This window comes from Sapajus apella, unplaced genomic scaffold (genome assembly GCF_009761245.1).
Source record: "Sapajus apella isolate SASKATOON/1434 unplaced genomic scaffold, GSC_monkey_1.0 scaffold39, whole genome shotgun sequence".
Lineage (NCBI taxonomy): Eukaryota > Metazoa > Chordata > Mammalia > Primates > Cebidae > Sapajus > Sapajus apella.
Window position 1 is genome coordinate 2,167,101 of NW_022436979.1, and position 17,308 is coordinate 2,184,408.

Consider the following 17,308-nt stretch of genomic DNA (forward strand, 5'->3'; position numbering starts at 1 on the left):
AACACATTTTAATACACAAGAGAGACACCTGGACAAAAAAGAAGTTAAAGAATAAAAGACTTAAACCAGTGTAATCAACAGAGTAGACCTTATGAATCAAACTGCATCGTGGTGATGGGGAATCTTCATTTGTCTTAAATGACCAGTCTCTTGTTGTTATTATTATTTTAGAGTATACTCTTTTCAATTATATTTTAAAATATATTCAAATAAAATACAAACACAAACACAAACCAGTGAATCTAACTGTATTAAAGGATAACATAACCACACCAAAGGAGGTGGGTGAGAAAATCACTAACCTAAATAACTTTGGAAAGAGTATATTAACATATTCTATGGCTACAGTTTAAAAAGGGACTGCACGTGAATCTTACAATCTCATTGACTCTGTTTCTCAAAGGGTATGGTTAGCAATTATAAAATTACTATACAGAGGGGAATAATAGACATGGCGGCTGCAAAAGGGGGTGGATCAGAGGGGAGTGATGGTTGAAAAGTTACCTGCTGAGTGTAACGTTTGGGTGAGTACAGTAGAGAACCAAACCTCAACATTATGCGATATATTCATGTAACAAACCTGCACGTGTATTCCCTCAATCTATACAAATCAAAATAAAAAAATAAAATAACTTTATGTGTGTATTAAAACTGAGCAAATAAGTGAATATATTGTAGATAATGAAAGTGGGAAAAAGAAAAAAATATATAAAAAAAAAGAAAGTGGGATTTCTCACGATTGGAGAAAGAAATTTAAAAAAGGAAGGGGAGGGGTAAAATGAACTATTATGGATTTGAATCCTAGTTCCGTTTGCTGAAAAGCCCTAGTAACAATGACACCCCAGTAGCAGTTACCAGGATAGTTTTCAGATCTGAACTTCTAAATGCCTTCTTCTTCGGAGATGTAGTTAATTTCAGGGGTGGGGTAGGGAAAATACAAGATGCTACTGGACCATCTTGTGATTTCAAAAAGTTATAAAGTACAGAAAGATGAGGGCTTGTAAAAGAAAACAGGCGCCAACCTAAAGGGGCTTCTAATGTTCAAACCTGAGGTAATTTGAGCTCCACATAATTATAATGTTGTATTTTAATGTATAATATAAAATAAATATATTTGTCCATACTGACATAAATCAATAAATGGCAGTGCTAAGACAACTGTCCCTTACAGTGGAGTTCCAGCTAATCAATGCAGAAGGAAAGAGTGAAATAAAAAATCACCATTAGGAAAAAACATCAATAATCATTGCTGCACACAAGATCCACTGCCGACACTAAAATTAATCCACTGAAGTTTGAGAAGAAACAGGATCTGCACAGTCACAAAGCATGTCCTTCAAGATTTATTAACTACAAAGCGCAGAGAGTAACTTCATGGTAGAGAAAACTGTCAGGCACCAACTAATCAATGCTCAGATACATCATAAGGAAGCACTGAGGACACAATATTAATTCTGTGACATTCTGGCCAAAGATGTAGAATAACCTCATTCCAGTTATGAGAAAACATCAAACGAGTACAAACTGAAGGTTATTAAAAAAATAAAAGTTTGGTCGTCTTCAAACATGTCAAGGTCAAGAAGGACAAGAAGAGGCTGAGAAACCATTACAGACTGGAGAACACTCAAAAGTGTCCACTGACAACTGAAGATGGATGTGGTATCCTGGACTGAATCCTGAAATTGCAAAAGGACACCAGTGGAAAAGTCAGAGGAATTTGAATAAGGCCTAAAGTTTAATATTGACACAAAGTTAATTTCCTGGTTTTCATAAATGCCCCATGGTTATTTAAGATGTTAACATTAGGGGAAGCTGAGTGAGAAGTATATGAGAACACTATTTTTGCAAACTTTCTATAACTGAAAAATTAGTTAAAATACAAAGCTTTCTAAAACATTTTGTTACCTCTTCCATCATATCATTCCATTCTAAACTTCCAAAAAGAGGTGCTAACGCAGAAACCTTATATCTTTCCAATTGGTTAAGCAGGGTTACATAAGCAACTTCAATCTTCTGTTTATGCTACAAAATAAAGGAAAACCAGAAAAATTGTTATAAATAAAATAGGTAATAATTTTCCAACTATAGAAAATTAGATATTTTAGATATGATTATAAGTTTTAAGTCAAATATATATATATATATATATATATATATGCCAATGTAATTGTAAGGTGGTTTTTTGTTTGTTTGTTTGTTGTTGTTGTTTTGAGACAAGTTTTGTTCTTGTTGCCCAGGCTGGAGTGAAATTGGGCAGTCTCGGCTCATTGCAACCTCTTCCTCCTGGGTTTAAGAGATTCTTTTGCCTCAGCCTCTCAAGTAGCTGGGATTACAGGCACTTGCCACCATGCCCAGCTAATTTGTATTTTTAGTAGAGATGGGGTTTCTCCATGTTGGCCAGGCTGGTCTCAAACTCCTGACCTCAGGTGATCCACCCATCTCAACCTCCCAAAGTGCTGGGATTACAGGCCTGAGCCCATAGCATCTGGCCTAATTGTAAGTTTTAAACCCCAATGAGCATCACTATTGTGTCTTTGCAAGTTAATTTTTGCCTACGAATATAGTGTATTTTGTTTTTTAATAGCTTCATGAAAGTATAATTAACATAAAATTCATTCATTTTGTTACAATTCAATGGCTGTTAGTAAATTTATAGACTTTGGAACAAATACCACAATCTAATTTTAGAACACTTCCAGCACCCACCAAAACATCATCATGCCCATTTAATGCAATGTATTTTGACAAATTTCAAACATACACATGAATAAAAGATAACAAAACCCCTCACAGGTACCTATCACCCAGCAGCCATTTCCAATATGCATTGTATTTTTAATCGTATTTCACATAATCCTCAAATTGACGAATAACATAACTTCTTTAAGGTGAATATTCAACAAATTAGGAAATAGATTATTTTACTAGAAATGAAATCCTTCATTTAAAAAATTATTCTTAAGGAAAGATTAGACAGGATATGTGTAGGTACTCTTAAAACTCAGATTAGAAATTGCTCTCACAGAGAAAAATGAGATAATAACAGTACTTCTGTTATTATATAAACAGAAATATAATATAAAAATGAATCCCAGGGCTATTCCTGCTCACAGTAGGCAACCAGTGTTGAAAATAGTTTAATACTAGTCATGGGCCACATAATGACATTTCCCTCAGCCACGGACCACTTATATGTTGGTGGTACCATATGATTATAATGGAGAGGAAAAATTTCTACTGCCTGGTGATATCATTGGCATCGTAACGCCACAGCACAATGCACTACTCAAGTGTTGATGGTGAGGCTGGCATAAACAAACCTACTGTCCTGCAAGGCATCTAAAATGACAGCATATACAATTATGGAGAGCATATCATACTTGATCATGATAAAAATGACTATTACTGATTTATAATTTTCTGTACTATACTAATTTTTTATTATTATTTTAGAGTATACTCTTTTCAATTATATTTTAAAAACATTAGCTGTGAAACAGCCTCAGGCAGGCCCTTCAGGAAGTACTCCAGAAGAAGGCATTGTTATCCTAGGAAATGACAGCTCCCTGTGTGTTACTGCCCCTGAAGACAGTCCAGTGGGACAAGATTTGGAGGTGGAAGACAGTTGATGTTAATGATCCTGACCCTGCGTAGGCCAAGGTTAATGTGTATGTTTGCATCTTATTTAAAAAAAAAAAATCTTAAAACGTAAAAAGTATATATTTTAATAGAAAAAAAGCTGATAGAATAATGATATAAAGAAAAAAGGCCAGGCGCAGTGGTTCACACTTATAATAGAGTTTGAGACCAGCCTGGGCAACATGGCAAAATCTTGTCTCTACAAAAAATACAAATATTAGCTGGGCATGACGGTGTGCACCTGTAATCCCAGCTATTCAGGAGGCTGAGGCAGCAGGATCACTTGAGCCTGAGCCATGGAGGTTGCAGTGAGCTGCGATCGCATCACTGCACTCCAGCCTGAGCGACAGTAAAACTCTGTTTCAAGAAAAAGAAAGAAGGTAAATATTTTTGTACAGTTGTTCTATGTGTTTGTATAACTGTTGAAAAACTTTTGAAAATTAAACTTTACACAACAAAAAAAAATTATAGTACATTAAGGTGAACTTATTAAATGAGAAAAAGTATTTTTAAAATAAATTTACTGTAGCCAAAGTGAATACTGTATATACTAACAACATCTACAGCGGTGTACAGTAATGTCCTAAGCCTTCATGTTCACTGCCCACTCAGTCACTGACTCACCCAGAGCAACTGCTGGTCCTGCAAGCTCCATTCATGGTAAGTACCCTATACAAGTGTATCATTTTTAATCTTTTATACCGTCTTTGAATATACCTTTTCTATGTTTAGATATGCTTAGATCCACAAATAATTATCATTGTGTTACAGTTGCCTACAGTATTCAATAGAGTAACAAGTTTAGCCTAGGAACAGGAGGCTATATCAGATAGCCTCAGGGTGTCAAAGGCTACGCTGTCCAGGTCTGTGTATGTACACTGATGATGCTGGCACAACAGTGGAACATCTGGTGATGCATTTCTTGGAATGTGTCCATGTGATGCATGACTGTACTACAGCAATACAAACTATCTTAGTTTATGGCAGCCATGTGGGAATTTCCAAATACATAAGGAGGATGAGAAAATTCTCAGTGACAAATGTCTCAAAAATGATCTTGATGAATTAAAGAATGGTCTTCATATTCAGAATTCACCATCAGTAGTGAAAAATAAGCAGAAACTTATTTCTGCAGATGTATTTATAATTTTATAAATTAATTTTGTAATTTATAAATACATTATTTAATTTACTAATTTTATTAATTTATCTTAGGTTATTGTATTATATGTTTATAATTTATTATATAAATAAATTTATTATAATTATTGCTATTATATATTGTTATATCATCATAGCTATCATGTTATTTATAACTTTATAAATAAATATAGTAATTTATAAATAAATCAGTATGCATATTTTCTCCCAAAATTTCAATACAGTAACTGTCAAATATACTAATGTATCAAAATAATAACATCATGGAATTAGAACTCTAAGAACTTTGAAAATTCTCCCATTGATTATTTAATAATAAGATTTAGTTATTTTCCGTCTTTATTGACCTTTCCATTGTTTTCTTATCAAAGGCTATAATATTCATAGCATTTTGTTGATATGTCTCAGCAACAAGGGCATAAGTTTTGCCTAATTTCATGCATTTCTGGCCTTTATTAACTTGAGGTTGGTATCTTAAACAGTGGTTAAGGATACAGGGGCTTGAATCAGACTGTGTCTTTTCAAATCCATGTTCTACTATTCATTTGGTGCATATGGTGAACAGATTACTTATCCTGGTATCTATTTTATCATCTGTAAAATACAGACAATACCTGCCTTATAAGATTGATTTTAAGGTTAAATAAAAATTATTTGTGAGAAATACCAAGCACAATTTTATAACAAGTGTTTGATAAATGACTGCATTTGTGTTATTATTTACTTAATATTATTAATTATTACACTTATCTGTTAAATCTCTGGTAATTTCCTAGAGGAGAAGAAAAAAAAACTGACTCAAGTAACTTAGAACATTTTGTAAGTTTCTAGCAGAAATTGTCTTTTGGATATGAATTACCATCTGGAGAAATATCTGGTGTCTGTACATGCTTGGAAGAAGGTATGCATAAAGTCGAAGAACATCAGATTCTTGCCCTGAAGAAAGCACGACATTGACCTTCCTTGCCCAAGAATGAATGATTAAAAAGTTGAAAAGGTCTGTTTGTACATCGTTCAGGCCTTCATCTGCAACTATCAGGAAATATGGGTAACCCTCTTCCAGGAAACTTTCCCACTCTTCTGATAAGCATCCCGAAAATGTTGTTTGAACATCAATAGTGGTATTATTCTGAAGATGAAGAATTAAAGCAGTTCTCAAAGAAAGAAGTTCAGGGAAGTTGAAATAGGCATACTCAGCATCCTGTGGAGAAGGAGGTGAAGCACATTTTATTTCAAAATTATCATTTAATTGTTTAGTTAGCTAACACATCCAACAGTTGTGTTCTGTCTGCTTGTCGGGAAATAGAACCTTAAACTTTGACTGCCATCTCACAAATATTTGCCCAAAAAAAATCACAGTTTGGATTTCAATGCATGTGTCTCCTTGAAGCAGACACTTAATACTCAGAGTTTGTCATCCTTACCCTTCCACTGTCTAATTCTTTTCCTCTCCAATCTCATTTCAGAAAGAAAAAGAATAGAAAGCCAGTGGTGGATGTAAATCATCTGTATCAGGAAGCTGAGGTGAACCACTGTATTCTAGAGGATTGTTCCAGGCTACTCTGACTCTCCCGAAGCAACGTAGATTGTCTCATTATACCAAAATTAGGGCAGCCAACTAGACTACACACATTAGATCGGAAGCCTAGCTCTTTGTTCAAAACATTGCTGGCAAGCATTCAGCCATTGATTATGATTATGACTCGGTCTCACTCTGTGTCATCCAGGCTGGAGTGCAGTGGCGTAATCAGGGCTCACTGCAGTGTTGAACTCCTGGGCTCAAGTGATCCTCCCAGCTCAGCCTCCCAAAGTACTGGGATTACAGACATACACCACCGTGCCCAGCCAACAAAGCATTCTTAATGACTTTGCCTAGGCTCAGATATATTTTCCTCTGGGCTCATATAAACCACCTGCTGAGTTTTGAAGACAGAAGTAGTTTTCAGAGCAGGAGAACTGGAATCCAATGTTCAACTGGGCCACTGTTGAGGAGCTTTCTCATCCTCTCTCATGATCCCGTGTGTCCTTACAATAAAGTTATCTTCATTCAAATAAAACATAAGCCTAAGTGTGGTGATTTCTGAATACCGAGATCATGGGTAATTTTTTCTCTTCTTTCCTTTAAATTTTCTGAACTTTTATATTTATAATCTACTTTGTAATATGAAAAATACATAAAATAATCTAGGAAATTTTAGTTTTAGTTCTCGTATTATAAAAAAGAACTCAACTGACATGTTACCTTGAAGAAAACTACAGTAAATTGTCCTCCTTTGCTGATAAGATCCACAAGGTAGCGTTCAACCAGATAAAAGAAATGGAGGTTCTGCCCAGGCTTAAACGATATCTCACAGATACATGTGATAAGTAATGAATCTCCATCAATCAAAAAAAATTCAGATTCAACAAAGTCATTGAATAAACTGGAATAACTAAAATGAAAAACAGTTAAAACAAAAATCACATATGCATTAAATACTGTTCCAAAAAGGCAGTAACATCATATTATCTCGTTATTATCATCGATAGCTCAATTTGCTGAGTTAATTGTCTCATGGCAGTGTCTACACTAAAGCTTTTCAAATATATCCACATGCACAACTATCCTTCACAGGAAGAAGGCAGGATTATTCACATCTTAGGCTCAGGGAGAGAGAGCAAATTGGCACAGCCTGATTGGATCAGGAATCTAGTACTTGTACCCTGCATGTAGACCTAAATTATATTTATTTTCTGCTTAATCCATCTCATTCCCTTACATGTGGATTCGCTGATGGCTACTGACACATGTAGCAAGAGGAAACTGTTTCCACTCACTATCAAACAGCTCTAAAAGCGCTGTGTTGAACAATCATATATACGTATATATAACACTGTGCATAGTTATAACTATATTGTTATATATAATATTCTATACTATCTATATGATATTTTATATGTATATATATATTATACATACACATTGATATAAATACTGATATATATATATGTATATACATACACACTGATACATATATATTACATACTGTTGACCCTTGAACAACACAGGCTTGAACTGCACAGCTCCACATATACATGGATTTTCTTTTTCAATAAATACATTAGAAAAATTTTTAAAAATTTGTTACTATTTGAAAAAGCTCTCAAACCATGTAGCCTACAAATATGAAAAATAATTATGTCATAAACACATAAACTATACGTAGGTAGTCTATTTGAGCATTTACTACCATAAAATATACACACATCTATTATAAAAGTTAAAATTTATCAAACCTTATGCAACCACTTAAGACTATACATGGCACCTTTCGGAGTTGAGAAAAATGTAACCAAATGTTGAGCTGCACTATTAAATCATAACTGCATAAAATTAACTACAGTATATATGGTACTACTGTAATAACTTCCTAGCCACCTCCTGTTGTATGGTGGTGAGCAAGCAGTTCCTCTCCAGTAAACTGCTCTCCAATCACAATAAAATGTGATCTCTCGTGGTTCTGGCGTTATTTTTCATCATGCTTATTGAAATACCATAAACCCTAAATAAAACCATGGAATCCATATGAAGTGCCACTAGTGATGCCAGAAGTGTTCCCAAAAAGCAGAGACAGTCGTGACATCACAAGAAAAAGTCGAATTGCTTGAAATGTGTCACGGATTGATGCTTTCAGCTATAGCTGCCCGCCACTTCCAAATAAATGAACCTAAGGTAAGGACCATTGTAAGATAAATGTTTTAAAGAAATTAGTGAAGGCATTGTTGCAGCAGTCACAAAAATCTTGCATTTTTTTTTTTGTGAACTATCTCACATTGAAAATGGAGCTTTTATGTGAGTGGGGGATTGCCTAAAAAGGCAAACTGACAAACTCTAATATGATTCAAGAAAAAGCAAAGTAACTATCCAACAAAGCAAAAGGAAGACAAAAGAGCTAAAGCTGGAAAATCTAATGCCTGCACAGTATGGTTTGATCATTTTAGTAATACGTTTGGCTTTACAAATGTGAGGAGAACGAGAGAAGCAGCTTCAGCCAACCAAGAGGCAGAAGAAAATCACTGAGGGGAAAGGATATCTCCTTAAATAGGTTTTTAATGCAGACGAAAGGGTCCAACAACAACAACAACAAAACTCGCAAAGAATATTTATTAGCAGGAAAGAAAAGTGAGCACCAGGATTTAGGGCAGGAAGGGACAGGCTAACTCTGCACTGTGCAAAGGCAGTTGGTTTTATCTTCAGGCCCGCCTTTATCTATGAAACTGCTAACTCCCGAGACTTGAAGGGTAAAGATAAACAGCAGCTGCCAGACTTGAGTTGTACAACAAAAAGTCCTGGGCAACAGGGGTACAACGAAAAGCTCTGGACAATAAGGACACATTTTCTGGATTAGTTCAATTGATACTTTGTCCCTGAAATCAGGAAGTACCTCACCAGTAAGGGACTGCTTTTCAAAGTTCTTTTGATATTGGACAATGTCCCTGGCCACCTAGAACTACATAAATTGAATACCAAAGATGTTGAAGTGGTCTACTCGCCCTCAAACAAAATGTCTTTAATTCAGCCTTTAGAGTAGAGGGTCATAAGAACCATTAAGGCTCATTACACACAGTAAGCTATGGAAAGAATCTATGGAAGAGAGCCCTGATAGAGAGAGCATCATGAAAGTCTGGGAGGATTGTGCCAGTGAAGATGTCACTATTGTTATGATCCACTCCCACTTAATAAATACATTTTTGCTTCCTTGTGATTCTCTTAATTTTTTATAGTAAGATCAAAGAAATAAGATGGCAGGCAGAGCCTTTGAGGGCAGGTTTTAGAATTTTCTCTTCATCCTAGAATCAAATATTAGCCAAGGATGAATTTTAAGCAGGTGGCATTATGATGGGCTTTGCATTTTGAAAAAACGAGTCCAGCTACAATACAGAGAATAGATAGGAAGGGTGCAAACTCCTTGGTGGAGCAGAGAGAAAGCTACTGTAGTTGAGTTTTGGAGGAGTAAAAATTTAAACATGATCCTTCTGTAGGCGTGTGTTGGATGTACCCTACTCAGCCCTTGTTACAAGTTTATCTCTTTGTTCGTCTGGCGTGAACTTAGAAAAAAATAGAAAAATGAATCAATTAATTAACAATAATAAAAAAATAGTTAAACATATTTTCTCAGCTGCATGGTAGTTCAGGACCTTCAACCCCAACATTGTTGAGTGCTCAACTGTCTGTATATCAGTAGAAGGCCAAATGGACATACAGGAAATATGATAAGATGATTTCCTAACTTTATTACTATGATAATACTCACTCAGCTTTTGGCATTTCATCCATAATTAACTGGGACATTTTCTTTGAAAATTCTTTAAATACATGTCCTTCTAAATGTAAAAAAAAGAAAGAAAGAAAGAAAGACAATGGATTATTTTTCAATTGGTCCTTTTTATAGCAGCTATCATTTAGTTATTATTCAAGAAAGTAAAGCAGTAATGTGGCTTTTTAATTCTAGTAAATCTATGTAGTTTACAGAATCATTGTTTTATAATCTATAAATATTTTAAGTGGAAAATTACCCATTCTTGCTGCTACCTGTAGCAAGTATTAACGGTAGCAAATATCTTGTACTTTGGTACCTCTAAGTGACAGTTCTTAATAACAATGGCAGTCCTACAAAAAAAAAAAAAGAGAGAGAAGAAAATGAGTCTTTACGTGACAAGTATGTATTGATTGACTACTACATGTAAAGCAAAATATTAGACACCAATGATACAAGAATGAACAAATCAACATGCTCTCGCAGAGCTTAAAACTATCAGGAAAGATCATTATTAATCAGATAATCATGGAAATAACAGAACATTGCAAAAAGGACAAAGTCAAGAAGTCAGAGGAAGTTTCCCTAAAGAAATAATGCTTGAGCCGAGTTCTAAGAAATAAACAAGAATTAATTAGGCAAAAAAGATTAAAAAAAAAAAGTAGCATTTCTGGCAGAGGGAATACCAGAATACCATGTGTAAAGCTCAGTGGCATGAAGGATTGTGGGTGGCATTGGGTCCAGAAAGAAGCCAGTAGGGCTAGAGTAGAGACTATTAAGGAAAAGGCTAGAGAGGACTAGAGAGATATAAGCACATGCAGAGCCTTCAAAGTCATGTTATAGAATTTTATTCTTGTCCTGGAATAAAAAATTAGCCATTGATGGATTTTATGCGGGTGGCATTGTGATTGGCTTTGCATTTTGAAAAGATTAGTCCAGCTACAATATAGAGAATAAATAGGATGGGAGCAAACTTCTTAGCAGAGCAGAGAGAAAGTTACTGTGCAGGAGAGTAATGATGACAATTTGATGTAATATAGTTTGATGGTAGTTGAGATAGTAAAGCTGGAGAGATGTAGATCTTCTTGAAGGACATTTAGGAGATGAGTTTGACTTACTTTGGAATTGGATTGGATGTGGATGAAGAGAGGAGAGGGTGTTGTCAAGGAAGACACAAGATTCTAGCTCAATTAACAGTATGGGTGACTAGGCCATTCCTGGGCTGGGAACCTTAGAACAGGGCTACGTGTCACTACATTTGTGAATCACCTGAATTGACTTGCTTTCAAGGTTTCCCATAAGTCAAGATATGTAAGTAGTTAAATATACAAATCTAGAGGTCAAATACAAAGTCTGGGCTGGATTTGAAGAGGTAAGTCATCTGAGCATTAAAGATACTAATACTCAATATATGGCAAGAGAGGAGGAAGAATCTGCAAAGGTAATACAGAAAGAAATACTAAAGTGCTAGATGAAAATGCACTTGAGTATTTTGTCATGGAAACCAAATATTGAGACATTTGCCATTCAATATGTTAGGGCTGTGAAACAGATAAACAGATAGGTAGACACACATATGATTTATTGATAGGTTGTAGATAGATATAAAGATAGATCAATAGATAAGGAAGAAAGAAAGAGAGAGAGAGAAAGGAAGGGAAGGAGGGAAAGAAAGAAAGAAAAAGAGAAAGAAAGAGAGAGAAAAGGGAGGGAAAGAAAGAGAAGGAAGGAAGGAAGGAAAGAAAAGAAAAGAAAAGAAAAGAAAAGAAAAGAAAAGAAAAGAAAAGATTCCTATTCCACAATCTTAAGGAACACACAATGGTGATCACATGCTGACATTAAATATTACAATAATAATGCAAGGAAGTATATGGCTGTAATGACAAATAAGTTTAAAGTAAAATGGAATTACTGTGGGTTGGGATGTTCAGGGATACTTAATGCATACAGGAGCATAAGGATGGTCTCTCTCACTCACCCCGTTACTGTTTTATTTCAAAGATTATAGAGTATCTACACTTTACCAAACATTCCACTTGCTGAAATATATGCAAACATGCATGAAGCATGATTCTCTCCTTGTGTGACCTGGTGTAGGTTTAAAGATAATGAAGTCACACAGTATAGTCTAATTTGCTGTGTTCTAGCAGAAATGGCACAGGAAGCCATCACAGCATCGAGAGGGAGTTCCTAAATCGGAATGAAGGAATCAGGGCCCTGTGTTCTGAGGTTTAAAGGACAGGTTGAAAAGATGCAGACTTATGAAGTATGTTGGGGAAAGTGAGAGATACAGAGAATTACTTTTCAGGTAGCAAAATCAGCATCATTTTAATGCATAAAGTGGTGAAACTAGTTTGAGATGCTATGGGTTGTTCTACATGGCATAGGGCAGTGTGACGCATTGGAGATGACGCTGGAAAGGTAAGTAAGAATCAAACTATAAAGGGTCTTGTGTCCAGGTAAGGAGGTTAGGTATTTTCATAAACACTCTCAGTCACCCATTGGCCATACTATCTTTCTTCAACTCTCCAAATTGCACAAAGCTCAAATGGAAAGAAAGAGTCAGTGAGAACTGAACAGGCAAGAGGGAATTGACCCCAAGAATATTACAGAAAACTTTGGAAAGAATAGCATCAGATTCTACTTGTAAATTAAATGAACACCAGGTTCCCAGGTGTTCACGATGCTCTTAGAGTCTCAGGAATTTCTTTATGCCACTCCTAGGACAAAATCAATACCTAAGTGTTTCATCACTTATTAAGTAGTTAGCTACAAACAAATTAATAACTCTTTGTGTCCTGACAATTTAAAAATTATTTTAAGAAATGATATATATACATTAAAAGGGATAATACAGTTTTTAAAATTAAATAATTGTAACTATGAATGAGATGTGGGTGCCTGTTAAACACTGTGAAACGTTTCAACAATAGCTATGGTGGCAAAATAAAACTGCCTTAGTAGGTAATCCCTCCTTACTTTGACAATCAAGGGATTCTATAGCCTGCCTATGGCAAGTTTGAGATCCTACAGGTTTCTCTACATAGCATAGGACGGGGTATGTAAGACAGGATATGTAAAGCCTAATAGGCTTTTCTCTTACATGCCCTATACCAGACTAGGCTTACATACCCTAGGCTTTCCTGTTACAAACCCTATACTAGAGCTACCCTATTAACCTCTGCACCAACACATGCACGCCCTAACACTTAAGCAGAATTCACTGTCACTATCTCCATGTCTTCTCTGTCATTTAAGGGAGAGACATAGCAGAGATCCAGCCCCCTGTAACAACTGATGATTGAAGACTCACACACAAACACATACACAAATTAGTACCAGCAGACATTTGAGGCACAGAAAAAGCAGAAATAAGAAACCAGATGAATAAGCATGATTCAGAGACCAAATAGATCTTCAGAATTTTCTAATTACTGCTTGCAAAGAATTAAAAATATTTATCATAAAATAATAACAGTCTGCTAGAGAAAGTGAAAGCGTGCAAGCATTCGTACTAATTTAAAACATAATTTTACAAAGAAGAAAGTCATGTGCAGAAAAATAAAATGAGCATGGTGGAATTTTAAGTTAGTGATCTGGGGGGTTAAAGTCCAGGCAATTTCATAAAGGATAGAAGTAAAAGACAAAGAGATGAAAAATTTCTAAAAATTCTAAAAAATATGAAGGTAAGTGAATAAGCTCTTTCTCCACCTACTAGTAATTCTAATAGGACATAACCAAGATTCCAAATGAGTAGGGATAAAAATGATCAAAGATATATATTTAAAGTAATATAATAATATTAGACCAGAACTAAAGAACAACATAATATATTTAGATTGAAATGGTTTCCAACTACTGAGTAGAAATAATGACAAAAGAGAAAACTACACCTAAGCACAGCTTGTTAAAATTCAGAGCTCCAAGAAAAAGAGAAAGACTGATAAGCTACCAAGAAATGGAAGTCAAGCCATATGTGAACTGGTTTAAGGCATGAACACTGTTGGCAGACCATTTGCATTTTAATCTTGGTTCTGAAACATACTACAGTTCCAAAGGTTAGACAAATTATTTACCTTCTCTGAGTTTCCATTTACTCATCTACAAAATTGGAACAATAATATTATTCACCTCTGATTGTGTTTTCAAGCCTACTGAAATGTATAAACTGATGGATACAAATTGATTAAAATAATACCTGGCACACAGAACTAATTAAAATACGCAACATTCCTGGATGTTTTGATAAAATAAAACATTTTCAAATTTCTAAAGAGAAAATAATTTGAACCTAGAATTCTGCATCTAAATACTGATTCAATTCATGGAGAAGGCAAAAAGATGTAATTAGACTTTTAAGAAGTTATAAATTTCACCAACCGTATATCTTTTTTTAAATTTTACTTTACGTTCTCAAGTACACGTGCAGAATGTGCAGATTTGTTACATAGGTATGCACGTGCCACGGTGGTTTGCTGCACCTGTCAACCGGTCACTTAGGTTTTAAGCCCCCCATGTATTAGTTATTTATCCTACTGCTCTCCCTCCCCTAGTCTCCCTCCCCCCAACAGACCCCAGTGTGTGATGTTCCTCTCCCTGTGTCCATGTGTTCTCATTGTTCAACTCCTACTTATGAGTGAAAGCATGGTATTTGGTTTTCTGTTCCTGTGTTAGTTCGCTGAAAATGATGGCTTCTAGCTTCATCTATGTCCCTTTTAATGATATAGAACTACATGTCTTAGCAAAGGCCATAAAATCATTCTTTTTTATGGCAGCAAAGTGTTCCATAGCGTATATGTGCCACATTTTCTTTATCCAGTCTATCATTGATGGGCATTTGGGTTGGTTCCAAGTCTTTGCTATTGTAAATAGTGCTGTAATCAACATATGTGTGTATGTGTGATTCATAATCCTTTGGGTATATCCCTAGTAATGGGTTTCCTGGGTCAAATGGTGTTTCTGGTTCTAGATCCTTCAGGAACTGCCACACTGTCTTCCACAATACCAAGTATATATATATAATTTTATTTAAAGAGATAATACAGAAAATTGGGGAGAAAACACCAAGAATGAAGACAATCAAAAAACAATGAAACATTTCATGATTCAGAAAAATTAAACGAAGCTATAAAGAAAAACAAGAGAACCCATTGTACTTCGAATTTTAAAAGTCTATTTCAAACAGTAGTTTTAGTGATATAGAACTACATGTCTTAGCCTAGCAATTCACAGATTGCTTCTACCCTGAGTAATATGTACATACTCATAATTTTGCCACTGCTGTTCACTTTTTTTTTACTGTTGACTCAACATAGAAACAACAAGAATTAAAGTCACAAAATACTGTAAAATGTGATAAACCTTGACAATATAAAAATAATAATATAATCAACCAACTTGGCAGTTCACAAATGGATGAATAAAAAGAAAAAGAAATATGTAGGCTAAGTTCTTCATCTTTCACAGCAGGAAGTCCAGCAATAGCATCTGAAGACAATATATGAAAAATAATGGTTTATGGAATCAAGAAACTATCCTGCTTTTCTTCTAAGTACTGCATCATTGTATTACCAAAGAGTAGGCACAGAAATGATTCATTTCTAGAAATAATGCACCCCATTATTATTTCTAGATGACACCACAGCTCTGACAGACACCTTGATTTGGGCTTCATGGGATGCTGAGCAGAGGACTCGGTTTACCCATGCCTGGGCTTCTGATCCACAGCAATCATAAAATAGTAAACTTGTAAACCACTAAGTTGGTGATAATTTGTTATGCAACAATAGCAAACTAATACCTGCCCCTTGGCCTCGAATAAAGTACCCTAAGTTACTGGAGTAAGAAATACACCTCTATTTTCTTAAGCCACTGAAACTTAAGGATGCATCGGAATTACCTGAGGGATCTTATTAAAATGGAGACTCTGGGCTGGGATGAGCACGGTGGGTGGCTCACGCCTGTAATCCCAGCACTTTGGGAGGCCGAGGTGGGCAGATCACCAGAGGTCGCGAGTTCGAGACCAGCCTGACCAACATGGAGAAACGCCCCCCCAACCCCCCGTCTCTATGTGAAAAACAAAATGCAGATTCTGATCGTACAGGGATTGAAGAAGGGAGCTGCTTGCTGATGCCTGTGTCCAGGTTTTAGCACCAGGCTGCGCTCAGATCTGATGCTCCTTAGCTCCCCTCAGCCTCCAAGACCCAGCTCCCACCTTGGCAGAGGAGCACTCCTTCGAGGCCTAGGCAATCCTCTCTCTCTCTCTGGTGGGGTTCATGGCGACGCCCCTTTCCCAGCCCTCACCGCGCCTCCCCGGGCCAGCAGGGGGTTCCGCAGGATCCTGCCCCGCTCCCCGCACTCCCGGGCCACCACCTCCTCCCCGAGAGCCACAGACGGAGGAGGAAGACCTGGAGCTCCCGCCGGACGCTCCGCCCCAGGCTCCTCCCGAGGGGCAGCCCCCCTCCTCACCGCGGACGCCGGACCCTTGGCGGCCGAAGATCCGCGAGCTGCGCCCTCGCGGCGAGGACTGGAACCGGGAACCCGCGCGGAGCCCGGCGGAGGCTCCAGGGCGCCTGGACCTGGGCTGGAACTGGCGCTCCCTGCCGCGCGGACGGCCCTGTATATGCCGAGGGCGGGGGTTTCGGTTTCCTTTCTCCTCTCTGAAGCGCTTAGGTTTCAGTTTCCCTTCGGGAGGAATTCGGCAACTAGGCCGGGCAAGTTTGGGGGAAAGATTAACATCCTTCCTTCAGTTCGGCACGAATTAGCGAGGCAGGTTTGGGGAAAGCTTAGCATCCTCCCTTGAATGAGAATTTTTTTTTGTTTTAATACAAGGAAACTTTTATTTTCAATTTTCATCAAAAAATTTGCTGTGGCTTTTTATGCTTTTGGTTTTTTTCCTTTTTTTTTTTTTTTTTTTTTTCTACTTTATTTCATTTAGCCGCTCCGTGGATAAAGCCGCTGGGTTCCTGGTATTAAAAAGATGCCAACAGAGGTAGCTGTGTCTCGCCCAGGGGCCCAGCCCACTCTGAATACCACCAAAAAGGAGAAAAGAAAACACAAAATAAACCAAAATAAAACGAAAAGGAGGAAGAAATTCAGATCATTTTCTTCAAGCCTGGCAGGAACCCACAACAGTTTGCGTGTAACAGGCGTTACAGTGGGGAGAAGCGAGGGTCCAGAAGGCCAGCCCGCCAGCTCCTGCAGGTTGCGCC

The 17,308-nt window shown here is 36.7% G+C and overlaps 1 protein-coding gene across 2 annotated transcripts in view; it reads right to left on the reverse strand.

Moving 5' to 3' along the window:
• The window catches only part of LOC116565149 (probable ATP-dependent RNA helicase DDX60), a 102,976-nt gene extending 86,252 nt beyond the window's left edge, over positions 1–16,724 (reverse strand). Inside the window, exons 1-6 of one of the 2 annotated variants that reach the window (XM_032298612.1) lie at positions 16,566–16,724; positions 10,357–10,450; positions 10,095–10,164; positions 7,043–7,232; positions 5,660–6,001; positions 1,906–2,022 (exon numbers count right to left, since the gene is read on the reverse strand). In XM_032298612.1, the coding sequence (XP_032154503.1) occupies positions 1,906–2,022; positions 5,660–6,001; positions 7,043–7,232; positions 10,095–10,164; positions 10,357–10,360 (723 nt within the window). In that variant the 5' untranslated portion in view covers positions 10,361–10,450; positions 16,566–16,724. The remainder of the gene's footprint in view (positions 1–1,905; positions 2,023–5,659; positions 6,002–7,042; positions 7,233–10,094; positions 10,165–10,356; positions 10,451–16,565) is intronic. The other variant, XM_032298611.1, reaches the window with a different exon arrangement.
• Between the last annotated feature and the right edge of the window lie 584 nt (positions 16,725–17,308).